The sequence below is a fragment of the Calidris pugnax genome, unplaced genomic scaffold (genome assembly GCF_001431845.1).
Source record: "Calidris pugnax isolate Ruff unplaced genomic scaffold, ASM143184v1 scaffold103, whole genome shotgun sequence".
Lineage (NCBI taxonomy): Eukaryota > Metazoa > Chordata > Aves > Charadriiformes > Scolopacidae > Calidris > Calidris pugnax.
This window is the reverse complement of record NW_015090990.1, coordinates 15,788,301-15,814,274: the sequence shown is the minus strand read 5'-3', so window position 1 is coordinate 15,814,274 and position 25,974 is coordinate 15,788,301. Positions and strand designations below refer to the sequence as shown.

Sequence of the window (25,974 nt, the reverse complement as noted above, 5' to 3'; positions counted from 1 at the left end):
CACTTCTTGTATTTCGTCCTGGAAGGGTCGTCGGATGCTTTTTTCTGACTATTTTAGCCAAGTTCCTCGGCGGGGGGGGAGCGGGTGGGACGCTCGCAAGCCCCGAGGCCGAGCGCTGGGCTGGGCCGGAGGGGAAGGGCGGTCCGGCGCCGCCGTTTCCCGCCTCTCGGCAGGTTCCCGCGGCCGCCGCTCGCCGTGGGAGCCCACCCGCCCGCCGGCAGCGGTGCGGCGCTCCGCGGACGTGCCCACAAACCCCTTCTCCCGGATTGACTTGATCCCGCTTTCCGCACCCGCTGTCGGGGATGCCGCCGCCTCCTTCCCGCACGGCCTCGGGCTGGCAGCGCCTCCGGCTCCGGCGGGGAGGAGCGGGGTGGTGACTCAGCAGGCGGGCGCGCACCGCCGGCTCTCGGCTGGCGGGGAAATAAACCGGGAAGCGCCGAGCGCCGCCCCGAGAGTAGCTGCCGAGAGAGGGATCGGGGTCGGAATTCGCCGAAGAGGTAAGAGAGGGGGGACTGAAATGGAGAGGGAACGAAGGAAAGCTTGAGCTCTGGAGTCCGGAGCCTAAACCCCGCTCCGTCCTTCCTTGCGGTGCGGCGCGGTGCGGCTGCCGGCGGGCTGGCGGCGGAGCCGGAGCTGGGGACTGCCCTTGCTGGTGGGGCTGTAGGCTGGGCCTCGGCATTGTTCCGTGCTCCGTGTTTTCGCGTTATTCTTGCGCCTCTTAGTCTGGCAGTGTCACAATGAATAAAACTTCAAAGGAAGAAGTAGTAATTTGATAATCCTCGTGGCTTATTTGATGTGATTTTCCTTCTCTAAGGATATATAGCAAAACGTAAATTAGAGACGCTGATCCATCAACTTTCTGTGTGTCGATGTTCTGCCTGCTAATGCCCTGCCGTCTCTAGCTGTAAACGTTAGGGTGAGCCGCGGCAAACCTGGGGAGCAGGTAGGTCCTGGGCCCCGTGTGTATTGGGGCTGGGTGTTCAGCATCGTCTTGTTTTACTGGAATAGGGATTGTTTGCTCATTTTTCTTCTTTGTTTTAGGACTCTGCTTTTTACTATGGTATTTTATAAATGGCCTGTAAAATGCACGAAGTGGCAAGGGGTTCTAAAAACACTGAAGCGGTGCGCTGAGCAGCGGATGAGTTGGTGGGGAGCCAGTAATTCCTTTTATTTAGTGCCGGGAGAGAGGGCCATCCCAGCCGGCCCTTGGCCCGGAGGCGGGAAGGTGAGGTTAGGCAGCTAGTGAATGCAGCACGCGGGGAGGTCTTGAGGGCATTCCCAAACTCAAGAAGGAAATTTTTTGAGTGAAAAAAGCTTTTCAGGAATCACAGTAACACAGACTTGAAAACTATTTTAAAAGTAGATGAAAGAACGTGTGCTGGATCTTCAGTTTGATTTGCTGATGAGATGACTTCACCTGGTGTACACACAACTTGCTCCATTCTCTTAAAGTGATGATTTTTTAACTCATTTAATTGAAATCATTAGCTCTAAATTCTGAATTGTCATAATTCAATTTGAACCTGGATTATATAGGCTTGTTAGTTTAGGCAGGAATCAGTTTAACCTAAATTATTCTGCTAAATTTAGCTGATTGCAGCATCTAGATAGGATTTTAAAGTAACTTTTAGCTAAATGAATTTAAAGTCTAATTTACTGTGAAGTGATACAATTTCTGTGTGTAGATAACTGAGATCTGAACCTTTTTGATAATAGCTTAAGTGAAGAGGGTGTCACGGCACATGGGATTTCATATGAGGAGAGAGGGAATTGGAAGGACAATTACTGAGCTATGGGAGAGGAAGTTTGAATACAGGAAAAAGCAATCTGACCTTTTTTTTTTTTTTTTTTTTTCACGGCTTTTTTTAGGATTTTAAAGTAACTTTTAGCTAAATGAATTTAAAGTCTAATTTACTGTGAAGTGATACAATTTCTGTGTGTAGATAACTGAGATCTGAACCTTTTTGATAATAGCTTAAGTGAAGAGGGTGTCACGGCACATGGGATTTCATATGAGGAGAGAGGGAATTGGAAGGACAATTACTGAGCTATGGGAGAGGAAGTTTGAAAACAGGAAAAAACAATCTGACCTTTTTTTTTTTTTTTTTTTTGCACAGGCTTAGTCTTGTGACTTAGGGACAGGACACAACTCGGGGTTCCTGGGTTCTGTCAGACCTCATTTCCTAACTGGGTGTTGTGGTTTGGGCCTACTGAAATGAACAACAGATGTGCTCCCCAACCTCTCCTTTCAGGGAGAAAAGGATGAGAGAGAAAGAGACTTAGGAGTTTAAAAGAAACTAGGCTACTTTAATGAAATGCTACTAATAAAATAATGAAAAGATAATAAGAAAATAATGAAATATATATGATATATACAAAACCAATATTGAGCTCCCAGGATGACAATCATGTCACTAGCAGGCACTGGGAAAGTCCCAGACTGGTGCGTGACAGGCAGGAACTGAATTCCGGATCTGGATTCAGGAATGAACTGATGAGGATCAAAGGCAGATGAACAAAGTCCTCCTTGGACACCGGCCATTGAAGGAAGAGCTGACTCCTTTGATCCCTCAGCTTTTATACTGAGCTTAATGTTGATGAAATAGAATACCCTGTTGGTCAGTTTTGGGTCACCTGTCCCCTCCTCCCTGCAGGTGCAACCCCGTCTACACTGGTTTGCTTCTAACCTTCCAACTGGGCATATAACAAAGTTAGCTGACCTTGATTGTTATAGCAAGGAGTATAAGCAAGGAGCCTCTCTACATACCGTTCCTTGGCATTAACTACAAACATCAGCCCTTATCTCCACTAGAAGTGGATACTGTCTGAAAAAATATGCCCTTAATTTCAGAGAGTGCGGTTAGCTAGAAGAGACTTAACTGAAAAGTAAAATTACTGAACGTAAACTTGGTTCTGTTTTACCTCAAACCAGGACATTGGGCATATGGACTTGGGGATTATATTTTCTATCTGCTTCTGAAAACAAAAATGTAAGTCTATTCTCTGTGCCCCCATGTGGTATGATACCTTCTGTGGTTTATCTGCTGAGCTGTCTTCCCAGAGTCTTCAAAGGCTTTGGGTTCAGAGATTTTGTCCCTACTCTGCTTCTCTGATTTTTTCTTATGCTCCCTCATGTAGAAAGATTTGCTGCTTCCAATTGCTCTAAACAAAAGATTAAAGACCTACCTGCCCATTTGGGTAGAAGGCACAGAAGCATCTTTTTACCTATATAGTCTTCCACAGGCAGAAATTAACTGCCAAAGTTACATGGAAGAAGTTGGTGTAGTGCAAGGGTGATTAGTCTATTAAACTTCAGTAAGATTGAGTTGCTTGTGCAGAGCCTAATTAGACAGAGCACTGTTATGTTTTAGTTGACAGATACTTAAAAGGGAGGCTTTAGGGTTCTTCTGTGCCAAATGTAAAACACAGTCTGATAGCAACACGTGACAGGGAGTGGATGGATTCCACAGCTCAGCTGGGGTGTAAGGCTTGTAACAGAGGAACAACTGCCTGCTACAGGAGAATGGGCCCTCAGACTGCAGATCGAGGAACATCTGTGAACCACTGTCCTCACTCCACTGAGAGTTGTAATAAGTTACTGCAGGGACTCTTCCCACCTACAAACAATGGAGAGAAGCAAAGATCTGAACATGGAAAATGTTTGGAAGAAACAGAAGAATTTAGGGACCTCTTGAGGTCATCTAGCCCAGTTCACAGAATCACAGTTTTCTGCTAAGAGCAGGGCTAACTTCAAGTTTAGTCTGGGTTGTTCAGAGCTTCTGTGAAATCAGATCTTTGTTGTAGTCTTGTGTTCATAGAAGGAAGGAAGTTTCAAATTTATTTAAAAGGAAACTCCTCTTCTGTAGAGAATGCAGGGCTTCCAAAGAGCCGTTGGATGAAATATTATTACAAGGATCCTTTACTGAAGATTCAAGTGTTACTAGTGTTTGCTTTCTACTTTCAGACCGAGAGACTGTTGGTTCCAGCAACATGGAGGATGATGCCAGCCTGAAGTTCCGTCAGCAGCTTCTGCTCATTGATGAAAATCTGGTGGCTGAAGATGTAGCAGCTCTAAAATTTCTCTGTACTGACTTGCTCCCCTTCAAGAAACTAGAGAATGTGAAGTCAGCAGTGGACATCTTTCAGCTTCTTATGGCTGAAGACTATCTGAATGAGGAAGATACTTTCCTACTAGCTGAACTCTTATACAGAATGAAATGTCACTCCTTGCTCAAGAAGCTTGGTTATACCAAGGAGAGAGTGCAAGAATGTCTGCACGAAAAGGGAAGAGTGTCTCCGTACAGGTAAGGCTGCAGCGGGATTATGTTCTCTCCATTACTGCCATCTATGCCATACCGTTTCCCTTTCCATTTTTAAATTCTCAGATTGCTTTTAGTTTCCACACTGTCTTGTATTCTAGTTTTATCTCACTGGGTCTCTGTTACAGGCAGATGCTGTACGAATTGTCAGAGAACATTACCGATGACATGTTGAAGGATATCATATTCCTCCTGCAAAACTGTCTTCCAAGGCGACGGTTAAGTCTTGTATGTGAGGAGAGAGCCAAACATATATATGGTGGGAAGGGAAGAAGGAGGGGAGGGAATAGGAGGAAAAGTGTGAAGAGAAAAGTGGCAGAATAGAGTGTAATCTGCTACTAGGCTGGCCAGTATTTGTAGTGTTACCGAGGAGGAAACTCTTGACAGTTAAGTGTGGAACTTGGTGCTTTGTGCCAAGGTGAATCATTGACAGTTCACAGTCTTGCAATAGATCATAAAAGGATGGCAAATCAAATCTTCACCCTGCTCGAGCCCCGTACAAAGGAGATTTGTGTCCATATGTCATTGCTACCATTTCACAGCAATAAAGCCAAGAGTCATTAATATGGTTTGGGTGAATCTGTTTAAACAAGGCCATACTAAATAATTATGCAACTAGTAGCTTTCCATGGAGCAACATTTCCACCTCCAACAGTGATGTAAAATTGACTGTTTGGACTTTGTTGGTTGGTAGGAAGCAAAGCAGATAATAATGTGATTGGTTGAGGCAGACAGGGCTGAGGTAGGTTTTGAGTTCCAAGGAACAATAACTAATTTTTTCTCTCTCCTTTTGGCTGTCAGTCTGCTCTGGAATTGCTGATTTTATTGGAAAAACAGGGCCTTTTAACTGAAAACAATGTACAGATGCTGGAGGACATCTGTATGAATGTTTCACCTGATCTCCTGGAAACAGTAAACTGCTACAAAAGGGCAAAAGGTGAGAAATTCAGAGTCAGGAAGTAGGTTTGCTAATATGCAGGAAATACTAGAAGGGTCTGGGGAACTGAACCTCAAGGTACTCTGTGTACATTGCTAGAATAGGAGCTAGAGTGGGATCGCTCATCTTCACACACAAATTTGGCATAATGGCCCATAGTTTGCATTACTTCGTAGCTGAATTCCAGTAGGGATGTGCTGGAATATCTGTGGCCATGGAGCAGTTCACCACATACAGGTTAGCCTGGGAAACTGAACATATATTTATAGTTGTGGCACACTTCTCTATTTCTCCATGAATAGTATTGAGATGATGATGATTGTCCTGTAAAAGGCACTTTATGATTTATGAATGTACACTACAACAAGGCAGCTGCTGGCTAATAAGCTGGTGAGGCAAACTGTGTGCATGTTTGTGCCTGATAGATGGTAGGCTTTATTATTAAATGTGTGATTCATGTTATCAGAGGTTATACTGCAGTTTGTAATACTGCTTCATTTAACATCTTGCGGGGTGACTATGAGCGTACTGGGAAAAAAGCTCTGTTTTAATTTATTTAAGCACTGGGAAGTACGAAAGCTGTGTGTCCCCAGTAGATGCAAGGGCACTCAGCATTTCATGAGTTCCCTTCCCCTGTGCTTTCTGAGTATTTCAAAGTTGCTTTCTATTTTAATGTATCTTTCATTAAGTATAGGTCCGCATTTGCCTAATGTGCAGATTCATACTGGTTTAACTAAAATGCGTTTTGTCTCTCATTTTTTCTCTTTCTGCTTTAGTGTCTCTGCCGCAGCAGGAGAGCACTCTGCCAATTAAGGAATCTTCACTGTTTCACACTGCACACGTGACAGTATTCACCTCCCCACAGGTACATTGGAGCACATATTGCGAACTTGGGTTTTAGTGGTTTAGGGGGTTGTTTTATTTTCTTGCCTTTATTTTGAAACCGTACTGGCTGTGAGATTTTTTTTGCGACGTCTTCTTGCTTGATCTATGAAGGGAACAAGCATATTGTTCAGCATATAAGAAATACAGCTGCAGATAGTGTCGAACAGTGGAAGTAAAAAATACTACTATTGGTCATGTAGAACTGGGGAAAAAATTAATGAAATTAGTGTTAGGAAGAGAGATAAGCTAGAGAAAAAGCTAGACAGGTGCTTTTTGGAGAATGGGTCAGTCAACGCTGATTTTTAAAGTTTCGGCTGACACTGTACTTTGATGGTCAAACTGCTGCTGCTAATGAAAGTGGTCCCATTTTCTCAATGTACCGGTCCCTGATCAGTTAAAACCCTCTTGTAGCTTCATGATGAATCAGATTGGGAAACTTATCAGGGCTATAACTGGTCTCTTTTTTTGAGGAAGAAAAGAGGAAGGGAGGGAGTTCTAACCCAGTTCTGAGTGAGGAAAACCAGTGATCTCTCTAGGGATACTCCCAAAAGTTAAGTCGTAGTAGACAAGAGCTGAGACAAATGAGCTATTTAGTATCAGAAGGGCTTACATCACTGCTGCCTTGAGCTATACTTGCTCTACATGTGTAGAGGGTTTGGGGAAGCCTTCCTGCATGGCACTTGGCAGAGTAAGAAAATTAATGTAGTCTTATTAAGAAAATACAGATTTAAAATAATTGCATAAAATTAGACCAAGAGACTGTTTCCATAATCCTGATGATCATGTTTGGTTTTTCTTTAAAAGGATGAGAGGTTTTACACTTTTTCCATGCTGTATAATAAACCATTGACACTAGTAAGTACTAGAAGATGTTACTTAGGCAGGACTAGAATAACTAACTATAATGATTTATAACTCAAATAATTGACTATCCAAGAGAACTGTTATGGGACTGTGTTGGGACCTTTATTTTGTTTGTAGTGACTGCCTACCCTATAGTGAGAGGATCATTTGGAAGTGAAAGAAAACTCTTTGCTGTTTCCATTTATCCTTAAGAGAAAATACAGTTTTTTCCAGCTCTGTGAGATTTGCTGTAAGTGGGGATGTCTTTTGTAATTTAATTATTAAATGCTCTACTGCTCTTAGCAATTTAGTATTTTTCCTGCTCACTACTTAATGAGCTTTGTATTAAGTCTATTTTGCTAAAATCACTATGAAAACTTACTACACATAATAATGATTTTTAACATGGTATCCCTCCCTCTCAAAAAATAGGAGACCTCGATCAAATCTGTCGGTTCTAATATCAATGGTAAGAATTTCTGAAAATATGTTAGGTTTTTATTACCTTTATGTTTAATAGTGCATTCCTTTATTTCCTCTGGAAAATTTCAAGCATTTGTTGCATTTCAAGCAACACACTTACCTTGCTATCTTCTTGGAAGGGTCTTTTGCTTTCTGCACAAATGGATTAGAAGGATTTCTATTCTTAAGTAAAAGAGGTGAGAGAAAATAGGCAAATCCTGTGTATACTTTGTCAGTCATTTAGTAGAAACTAACTAAAGTGCTTTCTGGGTATTGAAATAAGGGCCAGTCTGATTAGAAGCAAAAAGACGATTTCTTGCTTGAAAAAGGAAAACAAGTTTTCTCTTTATATATCCCTGGGAGGACAAAAGAATGGAATGTTATGACTGTTTATAAAATTGAGATATTAATTTTTTGTGTGTAGGATTTTCTCTCTGACTTCTTTTGCTGTATAGATCATAATGATCTATAGGTTGAAGAGTCTGGGAGTGTTGCATGGTAGAGATTAATGTTTTGAATGCATTAAATAGCATGTGATTTGTACAAAAGGAGACAAGCATTTTAGGGAATTCAGAAGGAGAAGTAAATCAGGAATAAATAAAGTTACATTGTGGATCAGATCTCTGAAAAGACTCTGTACAAATAACAGTGGGTAGTTTGCATCCATCCTTGTGACTCCACATCAAATTGACCAGTTGCAAAGTATAGCAGTACAGTATTTGTCAACTCTTTTCCACTTTCAAGCTCTGTCAATGCAGCCTTGCTCTGAAAGTTGGTGTGAGAGTTATTATCAGTGATTCCGGAACAAAACAAAAAGGTCTGTAATGGGAGGTTCAGTAGTAACACTGCAGATCTTACAGAACAGTTTCTTTCTGAGCTGATTTCCAAATAAAAAATTCATTTGAATGTCCCGGGTAGAATCTGTCCTTGTACCATTGATATCTTTGTTCCACAATACCAATACAAGTAGAAACCTTGCTTTTGTCACAAATGTGTATATATATATATATATATAACAAAAGTAGCTGGAGACATGTTTGTAATATAACCTTTGAACATGACAATGCTATCTCATACAGAGGAATTATTCCTTTCAGTAAAACAGTATTTCAGATACAAAAAAGGGCTATATTGTAGCTAAACTCCTTTTTGCTATGTCCACCAATGTTGGATTTCTCTTCATAAATATCTATGCTGGTTTTTTTCCTAGACAACAAAGCAGCTAATCTTACACAAGGTTTCTCTGAAATGAACCTGGAGCTGCCTGGAGAATTCAGCAATGTGGAAAATGAATCCAAGGTTTGAGACAATCTTTTTCAATTCTTCTTTTTGACTACCTGGGTGTAGCAGGTCTTCCTCCCTGTAATGACATTTATCATGCAACGACATGTGAGATGTCTGTGTGCCTCATAAAGTTTTTTGAGTTGTCTGATAACTGGAATGTTTCAGAGAATATTTTAATCTGGGATGCCAGAAATTTACTACTATTGAAAGATGTGTTGGAGGCAAAACAGGCATAGCACCTTTGATGTTATCCACACATCAGTGCATCTGCTTATCTTCCTTATATAGGCAAAATGTTTGGCATTTTCTCAAGTTGTGCATTTTGGAGATGGCAGTAAAGTGTGCGAGACATGGACACAATATAGCTTCACAGTTCTCTCTTTATGGATCTGGCTTAGAAAAAGCTTCAGGGCATCTTGAAATTAAAAGCAATAAGGGGTAGCATGCAAAGACCTCATGAGAAGGATAAAAGAAGGCAAGAGTTTTTAGTAAGCTATTGCAGGCCTGTAACAATATTCATCAATAAGCAGAGGTCTTGGTCCAGGAGAAAAGATCCCTTTTGTGAGATCTCTTCTTAGAAGCCTTACAAGCACTCTTTAACCTAGTGTGACCACTGAATTCTCCATCTGGCTTTTTACTTCTGATGAGCATGGATATTGAGGGAGCAAGTTACTGCATTTGTTTATAGCTATTTAATTTCTTGATATTCTGTGCTATAATGTATCTTTTCATCACCTGATGTTCAGACTCATGTAGCCAAAGTACTTCTTGCTGCTGTGGAGGGAGCTTAGAGTGCTGCCTTCGTTTTGTTCTACTAAAATGCACAAAAGCAAGTTTCTTGCTCTCTCTAGAGAGCAGAAAGGAACTAGAGTGGTGGGAGTTTTTGATTTCAACCCCAGACTGGACTTGAAGAGAAGGTACTTGAAGTTTTGGTGACTTTTCAGTTTTTAAAACGTTTTTCTTAAGAGTGGTAGATAACTTTTAAGTCCTAGTAAAACTGGTAGTGTGGAAGATTTATGTACTTCTTAGATCTCTGTTTTGCTTGAATCCCTTTCCAGTGAATAAATATGAACCACCTGCTCTAGGTATTCATCACTACTCTTGAAAAGAATGACTCAGATGTCTAACATCCTATAGTTTCACTGTGAACCCCCTGCCATCTGAAGTTAAAATACTGTCATGACATTGGAAATAGTTTGAGACTTTTGTCCCCATCATCAGTTCAGATTGCAGAGTTCGGCCGCTGAATCCTCTCTTTTGCATACAACCCAGCTGCTAAGCCTTTCCTCTACAGTTTGGTATTTGGTGACAGTGTGCTTGAGGCTTCATCCAGTCTTTTCACACAAGGGGGTGCCACTAAGTTCCAGCTTTTCTAAAGTAACCCACTGTCTTAGGTGCCTTTAATTTTTGGATGCATATTTTGAGACATGTTAAGAAAATATGAGTAAGCTGAATAAAATCATTGAGGCTGTAAGATTTTTTTCCTCTCCTTTCTACAGAAGATCACAAGCTACAAAATGGATGGCCTTCGCAGAGGATTTTGTCTTGTTATTAATAATGTTAAGTTTGATGGGTCCCTTCAGGAGAGGAAAGGTTCTTGCAGAGATGCTGGTAAGTTACTGAAGTGAGACTTTTGGAGGATTAGTCTCTGTGTTTCCCCATGTGAGTTGATTGTCTAGTATTGCTCTGTATTTTATTGTCTATGTTTTAGTTAGTTAATATTCTTAAAGAGTAATAACATTTGATAATGTGTTAAATTATGTCATTTGCGTATCCTTGGAGAAGAAGGGTTAAAGGATGAGTAACCATTTTGTTTCTGAGGCAGTTGGATCATTCTTCAATCATTTTAGGAATCTCTTACTTGGCCTTTATCTATACCTGTAATAAAGAACTAAAACTAAACTAAATCATCATTCTACATAATTTAATGCAAATTTCTGTCATCGCTCAACTCTGTGCATATTTCTTATTTTATTCTGTTCTTTCTATTTTTCTCTTGTTTATGAAACTCTAATAGTCAAAACCGCAACTGGAAAATAATGATGTGAGGTAAGTTTCAAAAGATCTAATCTGAAACTCGGGGGGGATTCCTCATATTTTCAGGAGTCATTTGTGAGCTCACTTAGTGTGTCATTATACAGTAAAATGTCATCGTATTTTCTGAAACTTGTCCAGAAAAATCTAGGAATTCTGTGTTTGAGCTGATGCCATCTTTTTCTATTCCAGTTAACCTTTAGTTGATCCTAGTATAAGGATGAATCTGAGGAAGTGTCAGGATGTAAGGTCTTTCCTAGTTCAGATTAGCTTGCATAGTAACTTCATAAAGTGGTTTTCTACTGCCTCAGTTTTTCTTTTTATCTTTCTCTTAATTACAGAGGAACTGGAACGCGTATTCACATGGCTTGGTCTGGTTGTCGAGGTTTACACAGATCAGACATCCTGGCAGATTAAAGAACTCATGCAAACTTGGCAGCGTTGGCAAGACCATAAAGACAGTGACTGTTTTATATGTTGTATTCTATCTCATGGAGAGTCAGGAGCGATCTATGGGAAAGATGAGGAACTTGTATCAATTCGCACGATCATGTCCCACTTCACTGCCAGTCAATGTCCACTACTGGCTGAAAAACCCAAACTCTTCTTTATCCAAGCATGTCAGGGTAAAGAGATACAGCGTCCTGTCTATGTTGAAGCTGATGCACGAAATCCTGACTTGTCTTTCACACAACGGAGCATTTCTCCTTCTGAAAGTATTCCTGAAGAGGCCGATTTCCTCCTAGGCATGGCCACAATTGATGGATATGCCTCCTTCCGGCACATTGAACAGGGTACTTGGTATATCCAGGCCCTGTGCAGCAAGCTACAGTTGTTGGTACCAAGGTAAATACTTTGCTTAGCTCTTCCATGAAAAAATGGGAGGAACTTCCTGGGTTTTTTTGACTTCTCCAAAGGCAGATTCACATAGGAACACTAACCCGTGTTCTGAGGTGAACAAAATTAGTTAAACTGATTATTAGTTTGCTCACTGTTGATAAATTTACATTCACACTGCTAATACCATAATCTGGAAAAAGTGAAGTTCATTGTAAAAAAACTTCAAAACTTCCCATCTATGTTCTTTAAGGCAGAGCCATCTGTTTCTTGAGTCCATTTAAGTAAAAATATTTTATTCCATTATTTTCCTTTACTGGTTGAATCAAGCAAGACAGAGTAAGAAAAGGTCTTTTGTGACTCGAGTGAGAACAAATTTGGAGAAAAGAATGTGTTTTTTGCATTATAAATGTTTATACTGTATCTTCTAGATGATCTGGGAGGTGTTAAATGGAGTGCCATCGGCTCATATAAGTTTGGGTTTTTTTTATTTTTGCTCTTCTTCTGGCTGTAGGGGTGAAGATATTTTGTCGATTCTTACGGAAGTTAATGAAGATGTGGGCAGACGTGTTGACCGCTTGGGGACAAAGAAGCAGATGCCCCAACCAGCATATACCTTAAGAAGAAAATTTATATTCCCAATACCTCAAAAGCCTCCTCCTTCACAGCAACACCGAGGATTTTAAAATGCATCCTTTTATCAGCACATCTCATTTAAATGCAATTCACCGTACTACCTGTTTTAAGGCAATTACCCAGAATCCTGAGGAACTATTAGCTTCCAGGCAAGGCCTCATAAATTTATTGCCAAACAAATTGTGAAACTGAAGGAGACACAATTAAAGCAATCCACGTGCCAGCTATTTACATCACCTATATATTCAGAGTTATCAGAGCTGGGAGAAGCAGGCTTCTGTCATGTTAAACATTTTTGTACCTGCACAGACTGCAGATACAAAAGTTTTTCTGACAGCATAAGGGTTGCATGTAGCCTTCTGTATCTAAACCAGGATTGTTAATGGTCTGATTTAGGCTCATTGGGTTTTACTTTTCAGGCTAACAGTTTTAAATACTGCCTCTAAATCCACGATCTATGTTCACAGAGAAAGACAAAGCTGGGAATGAAGGGAACGCTTAAGTACGAAGTGGAAAAGGATTTTTTCCATCTGTAATTTAAATTACATTTAACTTAATGGAGAACCAGTTAATTATTGAAATCAGTAATTTGTTGCACAGTGCACACTGTCACTGTCTAATGGCTAGCATGAAGCTCATGTACAATGAGATCTTTCTCAAACTGAGTAAAGCCAAAATGCTGTGTATTCACAGTATTCCCTCTGTGAAGGATTGTGAACTGTCATTTCCCCATTACTTCTGTGAAGAAAATTTAGCATAGAAGATCTGCATGGTATGAAATACGGCATTCAGCCATGTACCTGTATAGGTTTATCGGATTAACTTTGTTAAGCATTACATTTTCTGATTTTTGTTTCTTGTTTTTAAGATCTAAAATACAGCTGTATGAGAAGCAAAGCTGCTTGTTGATTAAGCTTCTAACAGCATTTTGTGACTTACCTGAAATAATGTCATATCGTTTTGTTGTGAGCATTTACTATGTACGTCTGTCTCCTTCCTGTTTGTTACTGCATTAAATTTGTACTTCTTTTTAAGAGCTTGGTGAGATAAAAATTATGTACTGGGGTAAGTCTTACCCTTGTTTCTGACTGGCCCCTGCACTTTGTTGAACTGCATGAATCAGTGGGGTTTTAACAGCCTTGGGGTTTAAGCTGAAGTGAAACTTAATTGATTTCAGCAAAACACTGATTGTTATATATGATTACTAGCCATAAGTTAGGGTGAAGATTTGAAAGAGTACTGTCTAGTGCTCTTGGATGCAATTTTTATCTTGCACTGTCCAGGATTTCTAGGAGGGAGTTTTCTGTTATGTAGAGCATTGAAATGCAGCCAGTTTGCCAAAACTGGTCAAATATAATGGTCACTTTTTATCATGATGAATTGATAATTGTGTGACCCATCGCGTTTTGAGTCTCCTGAGTTAGTATGGCTGCCACACTTGAAGTCACGTTTGTGCCACACATAGAAAATGTTTTGTTTGTGAGTAGAATATATAACATATTGTAATAGAATCATGAAGTTTCTGGTTCACAATTAGTGTTCAGACCTGGTGCACTCTTGTTTTCTATGTTTAGCTAATAATTGAGTTTTTATCAGTACGGAGTAAACACTGACAACAATTTTGACCTTGTTTTGTGGGATCTTGTTTTCATTTAGGTTTGGTAGACAGAGAACATCATGTTATCTTGCTTTCTCTGTAGAGACTTCTGCCTGGGTAATCTCCAGTTAAATCATAGGTAGGTAAAGGCAGTCAGAAGAGTCTTAGCTGACTTCTGCCTTGAGTTCCTTGGGGAGAGAGGTCCACATTTGTGAAGTACAAAGGATTGGTAAATTTTCCCTCGCTCATAAGGTTTGTTGAAACATGGTTTCCTCTACCATGATTTGTGCTGTTCAGTGTGACTATTCTGCTTGTGCATGTTGAGGGTTGTGTTTCTGTGTCTGCACACTCTAGGGTGCGTGCAGTGGTACTCTGTCAGCACTACCCAAAGGCAGGGTAGGCTTAGCACTTTAGCTGCAGCTGCCATTCAGCAAGGTTGTTGGACATTTCTGCATGATCTGCGGTATGTTTCTTGTGTGATTTCCTGCGGTATATTGTAAAATAACAGTTTGAAAGTCACGAGGCAGAGTGGTTGGTTTTTATACAACTTAAGTATTCATAGCTCCTTGCTGTTCACACTGTACACCTTCAGCCTAAGTCTAGTAATAGAGCTGTGCCAGAAGTCAGCCTGAAACAAACAAACAAACAAACAAAATGTGGTCGGTTTCTGTTGAGGCTTAATGATGGCATATGGCATCATATGCACATTTGCATGCTTTCCACCTACAGAATTAAAGAAGGGTTGTGACCTGTGCAACCTTTGTGTTGTGGTTTAGCCCCAGCTGGCAGCAAAAAACCATGCGCAGTTTGCTCGCTGCCCCCTGCCCCGCAGTGGGGCCAGGGGAGAATTGGAAGAAAAAGGCAAAACTTGTGGGTTGAGATAAAGGCAGCTTAACAGAACAGGAAAGGAAAGAGGAGAACACCAGCAATAGTACTGATAAAGGAATATACAAACATGCTTAATGTACAGCCTCTCACCGACCAGATCCCGGAAAGCCCAGCCTGCTCCCAGGTGAGAATGCGGAAAATCCAGGGGAGATTCCTGTGCTCTAAGCCTGAGCCCGTGTCCTGTCCCAGGTCCTTGTGAAAATTAACCCTATCCCCACCAGAACCAGAACACCTTGTTTAGAGAGATATAAGTGGAACCAATGTAAAAAGAGGAAGTCTTGGGAAGTCATGATCTTAAAGTGGGATTTGTAACAACAAGTCACTGGTATCCCATGCCTCCCAGTTGTCAGGTTTTGTGCAGGAGCTGTGTATCCTGTTTTGCCAGTAGAGGCCACAGTCACTACAGTTCCTGTGTAGTCAGTAGCCTCAGCATTTTCACTTCCCCAAGACCAGCCTACCAGCCTTTCTGGAAGAGGTGAGATTTTGGCAGGCTGCTGTACAAGGAATAGATTGGGTACTCAGGCAGTTCCAGAGGAAGCCAGAGGAACAAAACCAGGATGCAGGGGAGTTGAGGGAAATTGGAAGAGACTGTAAGTTAACAAAAGGACAGGAACATTTTGGGGAAGGGCGAGAGAGGAAGAAATAAGAAGTGAAACAGTAAAGACAAAGAGGAAGAACAGTGCCAGGAGGGCTGGACCTTGAGACTGCTGCATGATGGGAGACGCCTCTCTCTGGAAAGAGCCAACCTGGACTTGGTGTTGTCTGCGAATATTTTTCAGAGCGCTTCCTCTTTCAAAATGTGACTGGAGTCGTGATTCAGTTAAGACAGAGGAACTGATGCAGGGAGAGAGGCGTTGAGGCGTGGGGTATCACGGAGACAGAACCATTTTGGACCTGAAGATCAGATGGCGCTTGTCCTGTCCCTCTCTGCTCTCCCAGCCTTTGGATATAAGGACAACTAGCTCCAGTGAAACAAGTCAGATTTTCTGAACTTTTTCTGGCGGGCCTTTTGAAAGGAATTCGTATGTCTCATTCTATCAAGGGGTATGTTATAATTTTGAGTTTATAAAGTTAGATAGGTTGAAATCAATGAATGATTGTTTGCACTGTAAAATTTTAACTAACTTCAGCTCTCCTGTCTCTCTTCATAACTTCACAAGCTTCAGAGAGTGTGGTGGCTGTACTGATTGCAGCAGGAAATATGTGATCAGCAAGGAAGATACGGTGACCAGCAGATCATACTGGAAACCTTACCATTAGAGGCAGAGTTCCATACTTCAAAGAGGATGAAAATACTGAAAGTTAATTAATGTTTAAGTTTTCTTGCAAATGGAGAAGTATATTACATAAATAATCTCAGATGAATGTTTAGCTGTTTTGTTCCCAGTATTCACTTAGTACTGCTACTGAATTAGGTGCTGATAGTTGACTTTTTTAATTTTGGAAATAATCTTCAATGGAAATGCATGTTAAAAGTACTAGGGTGAGTTGGGGAGGGACTTCGGAGAAAACAGGTAAGTTGTGGAAGATCTGGTGAGTTGGAGAAGGACTTCAGAGAAAGAACGTGAAGTCATGGATGGTCTGGTGACGCAGCAGGACAGTGGCACTGAAATATTTTTAAATGGGAAGTTATAATTGATTCACCCTTCCTTCATTGTATGGAAACAAATAAACTGAGCTATGCTGTATGCTCGGAAGTCCTGGCCATGCTGCTTAGTGTGTCCCCTTAAAACAGAAGCAAAACCTGATTAGTTTTCTGGCTTGTTCACCAGTTTTTCTCACAAGCACTGTAATAATTAGTGTTCTGAAATTGGAACCATGATAGGTGGGGTAGGGAACTGCTGCGTTATGACCACAGCTTACTGCTTTGTTCTAACATACTTCTTGTAAGTCATGTGACAGTACGGACCATAGTACAAAAGTTCTTTTCCTAGAACTTTAGAAACTATGGCTGTCTCACTTTTTTCAGAGTTGTCCCATCAGTCCCTGAGCCTGGTGGTGTAAAATTATTGTTATTATTATTTATGGATTTATTAGAAAATATTATTATAAATAGTTTGCTGCTTGTATCAATTGTGTCTTTAATTTAGTAAAGTGGGAGAAAAAGAAACAGTTAAACATTGTTTTAGTGTGCTTCCTGTATTTACAGACAGGCTTAAATGTAGTGTTTGGTGGCACATCTGTTGAAGTTGGAATAATTTTGTGGGTTTGAAACTTACAGCCTTTGAGAAATAAAAATCAGAAAGACATACTTTTATAAGCACATACCTCGTATCTTAAAGAAAAGGCATAATTTATGTGAGAGAGAAGATAACTTCATAACTAGCTACCAAGAAAATATTCTTCTCTTTTCTTACATATTCTTGTATAAAAATATACAGTCAAATCTGAGCTTGTTGAATAATGAGGTTAAGCACATATGATTCATTCGGATACTGGTGGTTTTGTGGTGATATGAGCTAAATGTCTGTTTAAAAGTTCAGTTTTAATAGATGTAAAGAAAACAGTGTTTGGGTGTAGAGCATGAATTGTATATGCTGCATCAAAAGGCATGTTTTGCTGTTTTATCATTTTTTTTGGATAGAGGTTTAAGAAGGTTTAAGATTCAGTTGGATGTTCACTTTTGCTAACTAACAGAATGCTGACCAAGGGCATGTCACAGAAACCTGCTTTGCTATAGAGTGGTCTTTGGAAGACAGGGGAGTGCAATTGTCTGCTAATGAGTTTTGGTTTTTTCTTTTGAATATTTACAGTAGTACTAATTCAGTTAGTCAGATGGGCTACCCTGGAGTTATTAGCCCTGGTGTTGAAAGATTTGCAGTAGCAGTAAGATTAAAACAGATTGCCTAATATTCCAGCAGTGTAGGAGTAGGAAGTTTCTATTTATTTTTTCCCACCAGAGAGGCGCTGGAGGCAGGTCTTTTAAGTGTCAGGGTGAGATAGTTGGAAGACTTGCACTTAGTATTTTCTAACTTTCTCTTGTACTCAAAAGTTGGATCCATAAGCCAAATTTCATATTTCTAAAGCTGATGGAGGAAGCGGTGGAGAAAGTAGGTGGTATTTGATGCTCAGTGAAACAGAACTAGTTTGACAAGAATTCTCCTGGCCTTTTAAAAAGCGTTGACATGATTTGTATTTGATTTTAATATTACAAATTGATTGAGAGCTGGGAACTTAGTTTTACTTGATGCAGATAATCCAAAACAGGAAGAGATGCTTTGGCTGTGCTGACCAGGTCAGAAGCAGTGTATAAAAATGAGAAGCCAGGTAGCTTAGAAGAGTTATACTCATGTGAACTCTTATCTTTGTGATGATGTAAAACCTGTATCTTTGTTATGGTGTAAAAACCTAGAGGTCTCATTTACTACATAGTCTGTATTTCAGACTGGTTATTCCTAAATGGGTTCAAACCTCAAAAAAAAATATCTCCAAACCCAACCAAAACAGCAGCAGCCTGCCAGAATTGTACATCCTGTAGATCAATGCTTCCCACTGGCTAGACACACCATAGGAAGCAAGAAAGATCCATGATTTTCTCTGTTGATTTCAGGTAGTACGGAGTTTTCTATATTAAATCGAGAGAACTGAAGGAGGCTCTGCTGAAGTACTTTTGATTGCATGTATTTATTTTGGGCTGTCCTCATGATGCAATACCTTTTATAATCATGTCGTTGCACTATTGTAACTGGCAAATGAAATCAACTTCTGTTTGTGTTTAGATACAAATTCTGATGTGAAATGAGTACAGACTTCCAGAAACTCCTTTTTCATATTTCTGAGGCTTTGGTCACAGATGAACTGGCAGCTCTGAAATTCCTTAGCCTGGAGCACATCCCCATGGGGAAGCTGGAAGCCATCCAGGAGCCCAAGGCCTTCTTCAAAGCACTTCAGGAGAAAGGCATGATTGAGGTGGGGAACCTCTCCTTCCTGAAGGAGCTGCTCTACCGGATCAGTCGGATCGACCTCCTGGCTGCCCATCTGGGCTCCAGCCGAGAGGAGATGGCGAGAGAGCTTCAGATCCCGGGCAGGGCAAAGGTGTCTGCCTACAGGTAAGCACAGAAGTAGTAAACTTTTGCATACAAAATGTACAACAGTTCTGTTGTGGACTGTTTAGTTTTCTGTCTGCACTGTTGCCTTATGAATATCACTGCATCATTGCATTTATTCCAGCATGACTATCTGCCATTGTGAGTGTTATGTTTTGCAGTTCAAATGTGTAATTTTGGTGTTTATTTCTCATAACTTTCTTAATCAGTCTTTCTCTATTTTTATTGCCAGGGAACTGCTATACAGAATAGCAGAAGACTTGGCTCCAGATGATGTCAAAAAAGTGAAGTTCCTGCTTAAAGATCGAATGCCAAAGAACAAGCTCCAGGATGATGCTGTATGCAAAGTGACCTCGATAAGTTTTTTGCAAGGCTAGTTCAGAGTCTGCTAGTTCTTGTAAGAAGGGAGGAAAGAGAAAACAATCTGCTCTCACTAAAACCTGTTGTTGAAACAATTGTGATGGTAGCTGATAGCTGCTGTGTGAAAGAAGGGACCCTTTTTTATCTTATTGTATTTTTGCCCTTTTTTCTTCTCCTGTTCCTATTTTGCTTCCACTATCTGTCTCCTTAATCTTTCCTTCTTGCAAATCCATCATGCTGTATCTTTCTTCTTTGCTTGGCATTTATAAGACATTTGTACATATGCTATACCTAGGAAGAGTGATGTTTGCTGGAGGAGAAACAATGTTTTGGAAACAGAAAATTGAATCCCAGTGTGAGTTCAACCACAAATTTTTATGTGTCATTGGGTACGTTTTCTTCTTTATTGTGTTTTGGGGTAGCAGCATTTTGTTAACTTCCCAATAAAAGTATGAAGAGGTTTGATGAGCTAGTTTAATACTTGCAAATAATGAACAGTGTTGGTATTAAACGAACACTTGATATTATTAAGAAACTTCCTTTAAAATCCTATTTGTATTGGAGATTCTCTTATAGGAGAATTAGCAGATTTACCTCCAACTTGGTGGACTATTGAGCTTTAAAAAACAAAATTAGCCCTGAATGCCTTTTCTGTAATAGAAAATGTAGAATAGCACAGTAAATGACTTAACTGCTCTTCATCTGAACAGAGGCAGAACAGGATGGCATGATATTATCCACATCAGTGCTTTGCAACACAGCAGGATAACCTAGCCATAAGCAACTTCTAATAATCCTGTCTTCACCTTAGTGATCTGTTTCTTCAGTTGCGTTGCAACCTGGCCTTTGTTTCAATGAGGTTTGGAGAAAAAATAAATTGGTCTTTAGCTGGTCTGTCTATGGGAATGTCTATGAGGATGTGTCTTCTGCTCTATTCAGAGGTGCCTGATACAGCAGTTATTGAAGGTCACTGTATGAGTTTGGGTTATGTGTTTTTGTTTTACCAGTCTATGTTGCAGGTCTTACTGGAAATGGAAAGAAATGAGATAATTAAAGAAGATGACCTGTCAGTGCTGAAAGATATTTTAAAGGGATTTAGAGCTGACGTAAAGAAAAAAATTGATACCTATGAAGAAAACAAAAAAGGTAAATTATTTAATCTGCTGTTTAAGAGTAGAGCTGGGGGGAGGTTGTGCTTTTTGTGGCTCCATCCTTGGCAGCTCCGGAATCCAGAGGTAAGAGACAGACCTTGCACTATCCTAGGATGGGCAGAGCAGCTCTTGGTGTCTGTGGTTTCTGAAGTTTTTTGCTATTTCATTATCCCATCATACCTACTTGTATCTCCTTGAAATACATTCTATGCCTTGTAAATGGTCTGCTTTTCCCTCCACTTTGCTTAAAATGCAATTTTTCTCTTCAGGAAACAGTACAGTGCTGGTTTTTGGACCAGGATAGTTTTTTAGTCACTGAAAGGGACTGAAAGTTACAGTTGCCTTGGGGAAACTTGTCAGCTTTATTTCCTGTTGGCCAGGCTCTTTGCTCTTAATCAAAGGAAAAGAACCTGGAGACCAGGTACTTGGCTAAAGTGTAACCATTAGCTTTCTGTACCAGATGTGAACTTTCAAGGACTTCAGTATATCTGGGATGTTGCAACTGAGATGGTGACTTGTGACAACACAGCTGGGCCTTACTCTTTGGGAAACAGGATGCATTAACCACCAACAACTGAGACCTATTAGATTTTTCCCCAGAACCTCCTTTTGGATGACTCAGGACATGTGTTTCCTTAGGCACATCTGTACAGCCCATGCAGTTCTCTGCAGAGGTACCAGTTAGTTTCCCCAGCATGTCTTAGTGCTACTGACCTGTGCTTGTCTCTCTAAAAGAGCAGAAGAAAATTGCCAAGGTGGCTAGTGTAAGCATGGCCTGTGTCAAGGGAATGGCTTTTTAGTACTAGTGTTATTATTTTGTCCACCTTAATAAGTAGGAAACGAGCATGTCTTACAGATCTTGTTGCCCTGACAATTGCCATTTAAACACATCTTTGTAACTTGTAAAAGGGGTACTGTGATTTATTTCCTTGCATAGAGTTATGGGTTTGATGATTTCAGGCAGTTGTATTCAAAGAAGTGTTTCATTGCTTCTATTATGCTTGTATTCTGCATCCTTGATGTGTCCACTGAAACAGTAAAGTTCTCTGGAGAAGACACAATGACCTCAGAAGTGAATAAACTAGCTGTAGTGTACCACTGTACAAAAATACATCTTCTCTTTCACTTATGTATCCCAGAGTGGAGGAGATGCTAGTGAATGGCTTGCCTGGGGTGATGACACATTCAGCCTTTTATTATCTGGATCTTGCCGCCAGTAAAAGAACAGAGAAAAAAATAGAGTACAGCTTTAATAACCACCAGTCTGTGAAACTGGAACCCTGCTTGGCCCAGCTCTACAAAATGATGGTTTCTCAGTGATGTGGAAACCATCCTCCACCTCACGCCTTTTACTGTTTTTTTGAGTGTTGAAATATGTACAGTGGAAGATTTATCTTTTCAGTCCTAAAATGTTCTGTTTAATCTTCTCCATCTTAGAAAATGATTCTAAGGAAAATCTAAGGAAAACCTCCAGTATCTGTGCACAGTCTGTGTCTGTGCATCCAGCAGGACAAGGAGCAGAGGGAGAGACACCACACCTGGTGAGAAATACCTCAAGATTACCTTTAAAGTAGTTATCCAACTCGGAGGGAGAGGTGGGACATAAATTCTTAAGACTAAGCATGTGGAAGAGCTGAAAGGGAGGAGTTCTGTCTTCATATATAAGCCTTGGAATAATTTTTATTTTCAAAACAAGACCAAGCCTTATTCCTTTGTGAGGACCTGGCTGTCAGCAACCTTTTAGGCAAGAAATGAAGTAGTAGCTGTTGTGTGAAAGAAATCAATCTTAATGATAATGGAGACTGAGACATTAAGCCCTGACCAGAATATTCTTGGACAGAGGGGAATCTGTTATTTCACCAGAAACCCACAAGAACTCTCAGTGGGAATGATAAAGTGCATGAACTTTTTGTCTGGACATGCAAATTTGTGTTTCTGGATATGCACTTTGTCCCATGCCAAAATCATACCCTAACCACAGAGACAGAGGAGGAAGGATTCAGGGAGACAAACCAGATTCCTCTCCCCTGTAACTAGCTTGTGTTCTTAGGCTTTTCCTTTTTTTGTGTCTTGACCCTCATGATTTCTTTTGCACTTGGACATGAAGGAACAACAATCCATGTATAGCATATTTCTCTTCTGGATGCTTGTCACAGCCGCCTATCCACTTTCTTCATTTCTACAGCCCGTGGAATCATATAAGATGAAAAATAACCCCCATGGTTACTGTGTGATTCTTAACAACCACATTTTTAAAAATCCATATGACGTCAGAGAAGGAACATTGGAAGATGAAAGTAAGTGCTTTTTAAATCCAGTTACTGGTTTGTTGTTTTTCTCTGATATTTATCTGAAAGAACTATATAATCTTTCTTGTGAAGAAGAATCATGTCCACTTAGCTCCTTTGCCTCAAGAGTAACTGCAGTGACAGTCAGTGTAGAAATTGGAAATATACCACTTCCAACACTTTAGCTGATGGCTTAAAGAAGGAACTACTTTCTGGTCTAGATGAAAAGCATGGTCTTAGTTGGTCATACGTACCAAATAGTGAAGGTTACTATCCCATCTTTTCACCTTTTAATTGTTTTTAATTCTTGGCTATCATGGAGTAATATTTTTCAGTCCTTAAATTCTCTTTAATGCTCAAGTGAATGCTGCTGCTTTTTAAATTTCCTTAAAGGCTGTCTTCCTGCAAGAGTTGGTTTTAAGATAAATAAAAGTTTATCTTAAAAGATAAACACCGCCTTCCTTCTTGCTGCGTTGATCACTGTCACAGAATGAGGGACCTACTTAATTTACGAGTGGTAGAATTTGTCATTTTAAAGAGGTACTTCTTCTTTAACTTGTTAAATGTTGTTCTTAAGCATCTGAGATTACTATGCAATGTGCAGTTACAGCTTGCTTTAAAACAGTAAGCTTTGCTAATTTGTACCTATTAGTCAGATAATTGGAAACCTGGTTTTGTTTTAGACGGTGTGATGCTTAATCCAGTTGTACTTGAAAAAAACGAGAATTAGGCATTTTGTTTTTTCTAATTAGATTTTTCAGGCTAAGAATCAGTCAGGTGAGTTTATTGTTGGGATCTGAACACCTATGCTAATATCTGTTCTGCTACACAGACACTGATGTTCCAGCATCTTCCTTGTCGCTGTTTATGTTTAACAAGCGCCTTCTGCCTTTTTTTCCCAGAGGCTGTGAAGAGAGTCTTTGAGTGGCTTCAGTTTAAGACAGTTGTCCACAGGAATCTAGAAGCAAAGCAAATGTATGCAGAACTTAAAGAATACAGCAAAAAAGATCATAGTAACATGGATTGTTTTGTTTGCTTCATTTTTTCCCATGGTGAAAAAGCCAAAATAAAAGGCACTGATCATGAGCTTGTAAATATTAAAGATTTACTCTCCTGCTTCAGTGCATCTAATTGTCGCTCTCTCGCTGACAAACCCAAGCTGTTTTTCATCCAGGCTTGCCAAGGCTCTGTAGGTCATCCAGCTGTCACAGTAAAAGACGACTTTTCTGGGCATCTTGAGACGGATGCTATCCCTCTGACCACCATTCCTGATCAGGCTGATATTCTCGTTGGCATGGCTACGATGGAAGACTATGAGTGCTACCGCTCTCCGGAGACTGGCAGTATTTACATTCAGTGCCTCTGTAAGAAGATGGAGTTGCTTTGTCCACTGTAAGTACTATTTTTAATCTACATACATTTGGAGTATTGCAGATGTACATGCTTAAGCATGCTGTGCTGAAACATCTGTGTTTTGTGTTTGTGCTTTATAATGCTTTCCACCTGTGGGACAGTGCAGAACAGTAATTATTCTGGAATTGGGCATTGTTATTCTTCTACAGATGAACCGAAGTACAAGTGACTTCCCCTACTTGGCCTGTGACACAACCAAGGTTATAATGCTGGAACATTACATATAAACAAGTGCGTGCGTGCTTTTTAACATTTTTTGACTGATAAATGTTCCAGTGACACCTGATGAGAGGCAAATTTGTTGAGTGATTACACAGACAATAAAATCAGTGTTCTTTAGTCATATTTTTAAAATTGTTCCATCCCCATCATAAACTTGGTTTAGAAAATAGAATTTCTCTTCAAGCATCACTTTCTCATGGTTTCCAGAAAAGGGCTTGGAGAATGCATAGGTTTCATCTTACTGCGTTCTTCTGCCTATAACCTAAGACTGTGTTTGCTGGTAAAGCATTGCTACATGGAAGTTGTTTTTATTCCCCCCAAAGCACTGAATTCAGTGGTTACACAATGGAGTGTGCAATTTCAGTGACAGACAGGGTGAGGGGAAGATAATAGCCTTCCCTGAGATACCACTTTATTGGAGCAAACATAGATCAACTTCTTGGACTAGCTGCAAGTTCCATGTACTTCAATGTAACTTTTCTTCATTTTTGTTCAAGCCGCAAGGATCTCATAACCATCCTGACAGAAGTGAACAAGGAAGTGGCAGCAAGACTATTAAATGGATGGAAGCAGATGCCAGAGATAAGATCAACCCTACGGAAGCAATTGATCTTCCAAATTCCACAATCTCAGTCAACTGGAAAGTAGAAAAATAAGAATACACATAGTTAGGAGTCACATCAGTAACGGACTTCCACAGGGAAGAGAATTTGCAAGAGGAATTATCTGGATCTCTGTAGTTAACCCCAGTCCTTCAAGGGGCCATGGGACCTAAATTTTCTAATTACCATATTTAATCAGTCTACTGGCACCTGGAACTGTAACGGTCTGGTAGGGCCATGGAGGAGTACAGGTCTGGCTTTCTGCCCTATAGAATCTGTTCAGTTGTGTGTCAAGTGAGGAAGCACTTCCAAGTAGTGTGATTTTTAAGAGTTACTGGAAATGCCAATAGAAATCCCATTTCTGTCTGAGTTGTTATAAGTCCCTGAAATCTGAAGAAAAGAACAGATGGATTCAGAATGCTAGATCCTTTCCCAGGGGGCATGTGTAAGGTTGTATCTGATTTACCCAGAAGTGAATCATTGGCTGTCTCTGGAAGCTGTATAATTTTTCATGGAAAATACCATCCCTGTCCAGAAGGACCAAAAAAAGATAATGATGGTGATAGGAGTTTGTTATTTTCCTCCAAATATTTGTTTCTCTTTGTGTTATCAATTGACTGGACTAAACAGTGCCTCTGTTTAGGTTTTTTAATAGGAAGGGTTCTTGTTGTGTTTTTTCTCAGAGCTCTTATGGGACAGTCTGTTTTGAATGGCTGTTGACTGCTGGAAGGCAGGTCCCGTTCCATTAAATCTGCGACTCTGAGATTCCTTATCTTCCTGGCAGCTGGCTCTAGCTCTTGTGGACTCTTGTTTCTGTTGTAATAAATACTCTTGGTTTACACATCACCTTTCTTTGTGGTGTGTTTCTCTTTTGGAAGAGCTGACTGAGGGACGGTCAGCACGATGAACACTTTTACATCAGCAGAAGGACTTGCTTTGCTCTCCTTGAGTGGCAGCCATTCTGATGGGAAGTGTATTGATATCCCTTCATTAGCAGCTGGAGAGATGGTAGGAGAGAATGAGTTTAAGTTCAGGACTTTCGTGATAATGGCAGCTGTTGCCATTGAGGCTGTTCTTACCTTGCATCCTCAGCAGGGTGTAGGTGGTGTGTGGGAGCTGTATGGAATTCTGACAGCTACATTCTTTTTGAATTTATAACAAGATAAAGGA

At 40.3% G+C, this 25,974-nt stretch overlaps 2 protein-coding genes across 5 annotated transcripts; both read left to right on the top strand.

The window, feature by feature from the left end:
• The first annotated feature begins 169 nt into the window (after positions 1 to 169).
• Positions 170 to 13,271, top strand: LOC106895249 (caspase-10-like). The gene is made up of 10 exons (XM_014954548.1): positions 170 to 497; positions 3,965 to 4,304; positions 4,448 to 4,547; positions 5,121 to 5,256; positions 6,033 to 6,121; positions 7,417 to 7,453; positions 8,657 to 8,745; positions 10,230 to 10,341; positions 11,106 to 11,610; positions 12,116 to 13,271. Exons 2-10 carry the CDS (start codon positions 3,991 to 3,993, stop codon positions 12,285 to 12,287), a joined length of 1,554 nt encoding a protein of 517 aa, XP_014810034.1. The 5' UTR covers positions 170 to 497; positions 3,965 to 3,990; the 3' UTR covers positions 12,288 to 13,271.
• Positions 13,272 to 13,457: 186 nt separating this feature from the next.
• Positions 13,458 to 25,650, top strand: LOC106895250 (caspase-8-like). Of its 4 annotated transcripts, none has more exons than XM_014954551.1 (8): positions 13,458 to 15,766; positions 18,442 to 18,771; positions 19,001 to 19,106; positions 20,148 to 20,274; positions 21,717 to 21,820; positions 22,465 to 22,576; positions 23,470 to 23,959; positions 24,700 to 25,650. In XM_014954551.1, the coding sequence occupies exons 2-8, from the start codon at positions 18,461 to 18,463 to the stop codon at positions 24,848 to 24,850; spliced, it is 1,401 nt and encodes a 466-aa protein (XP_014810037.1). In that variant the 5' UTR covers positions 13,458 to 15,766; positions 18,442 to 18,460; the 3' UTR covers positions 24,851 to 25,650. The 4 variants fall into 4 exon arrangements, with proteins under 4 accessions (XP_014810037.1, XP_014810035.1, XP_014810036.1 ...); XM_014954549.1 differs by having other exon boundaries at positions 20,136 to 20,274; XM_014954550.1 differs by having other exon boundaries at positions 15,883 to 18,771; positions 20,136 to 20,274.
• The last annotated feature ends 324 nt before the right edge of the window (positions 25,651 to 25,974 follow it).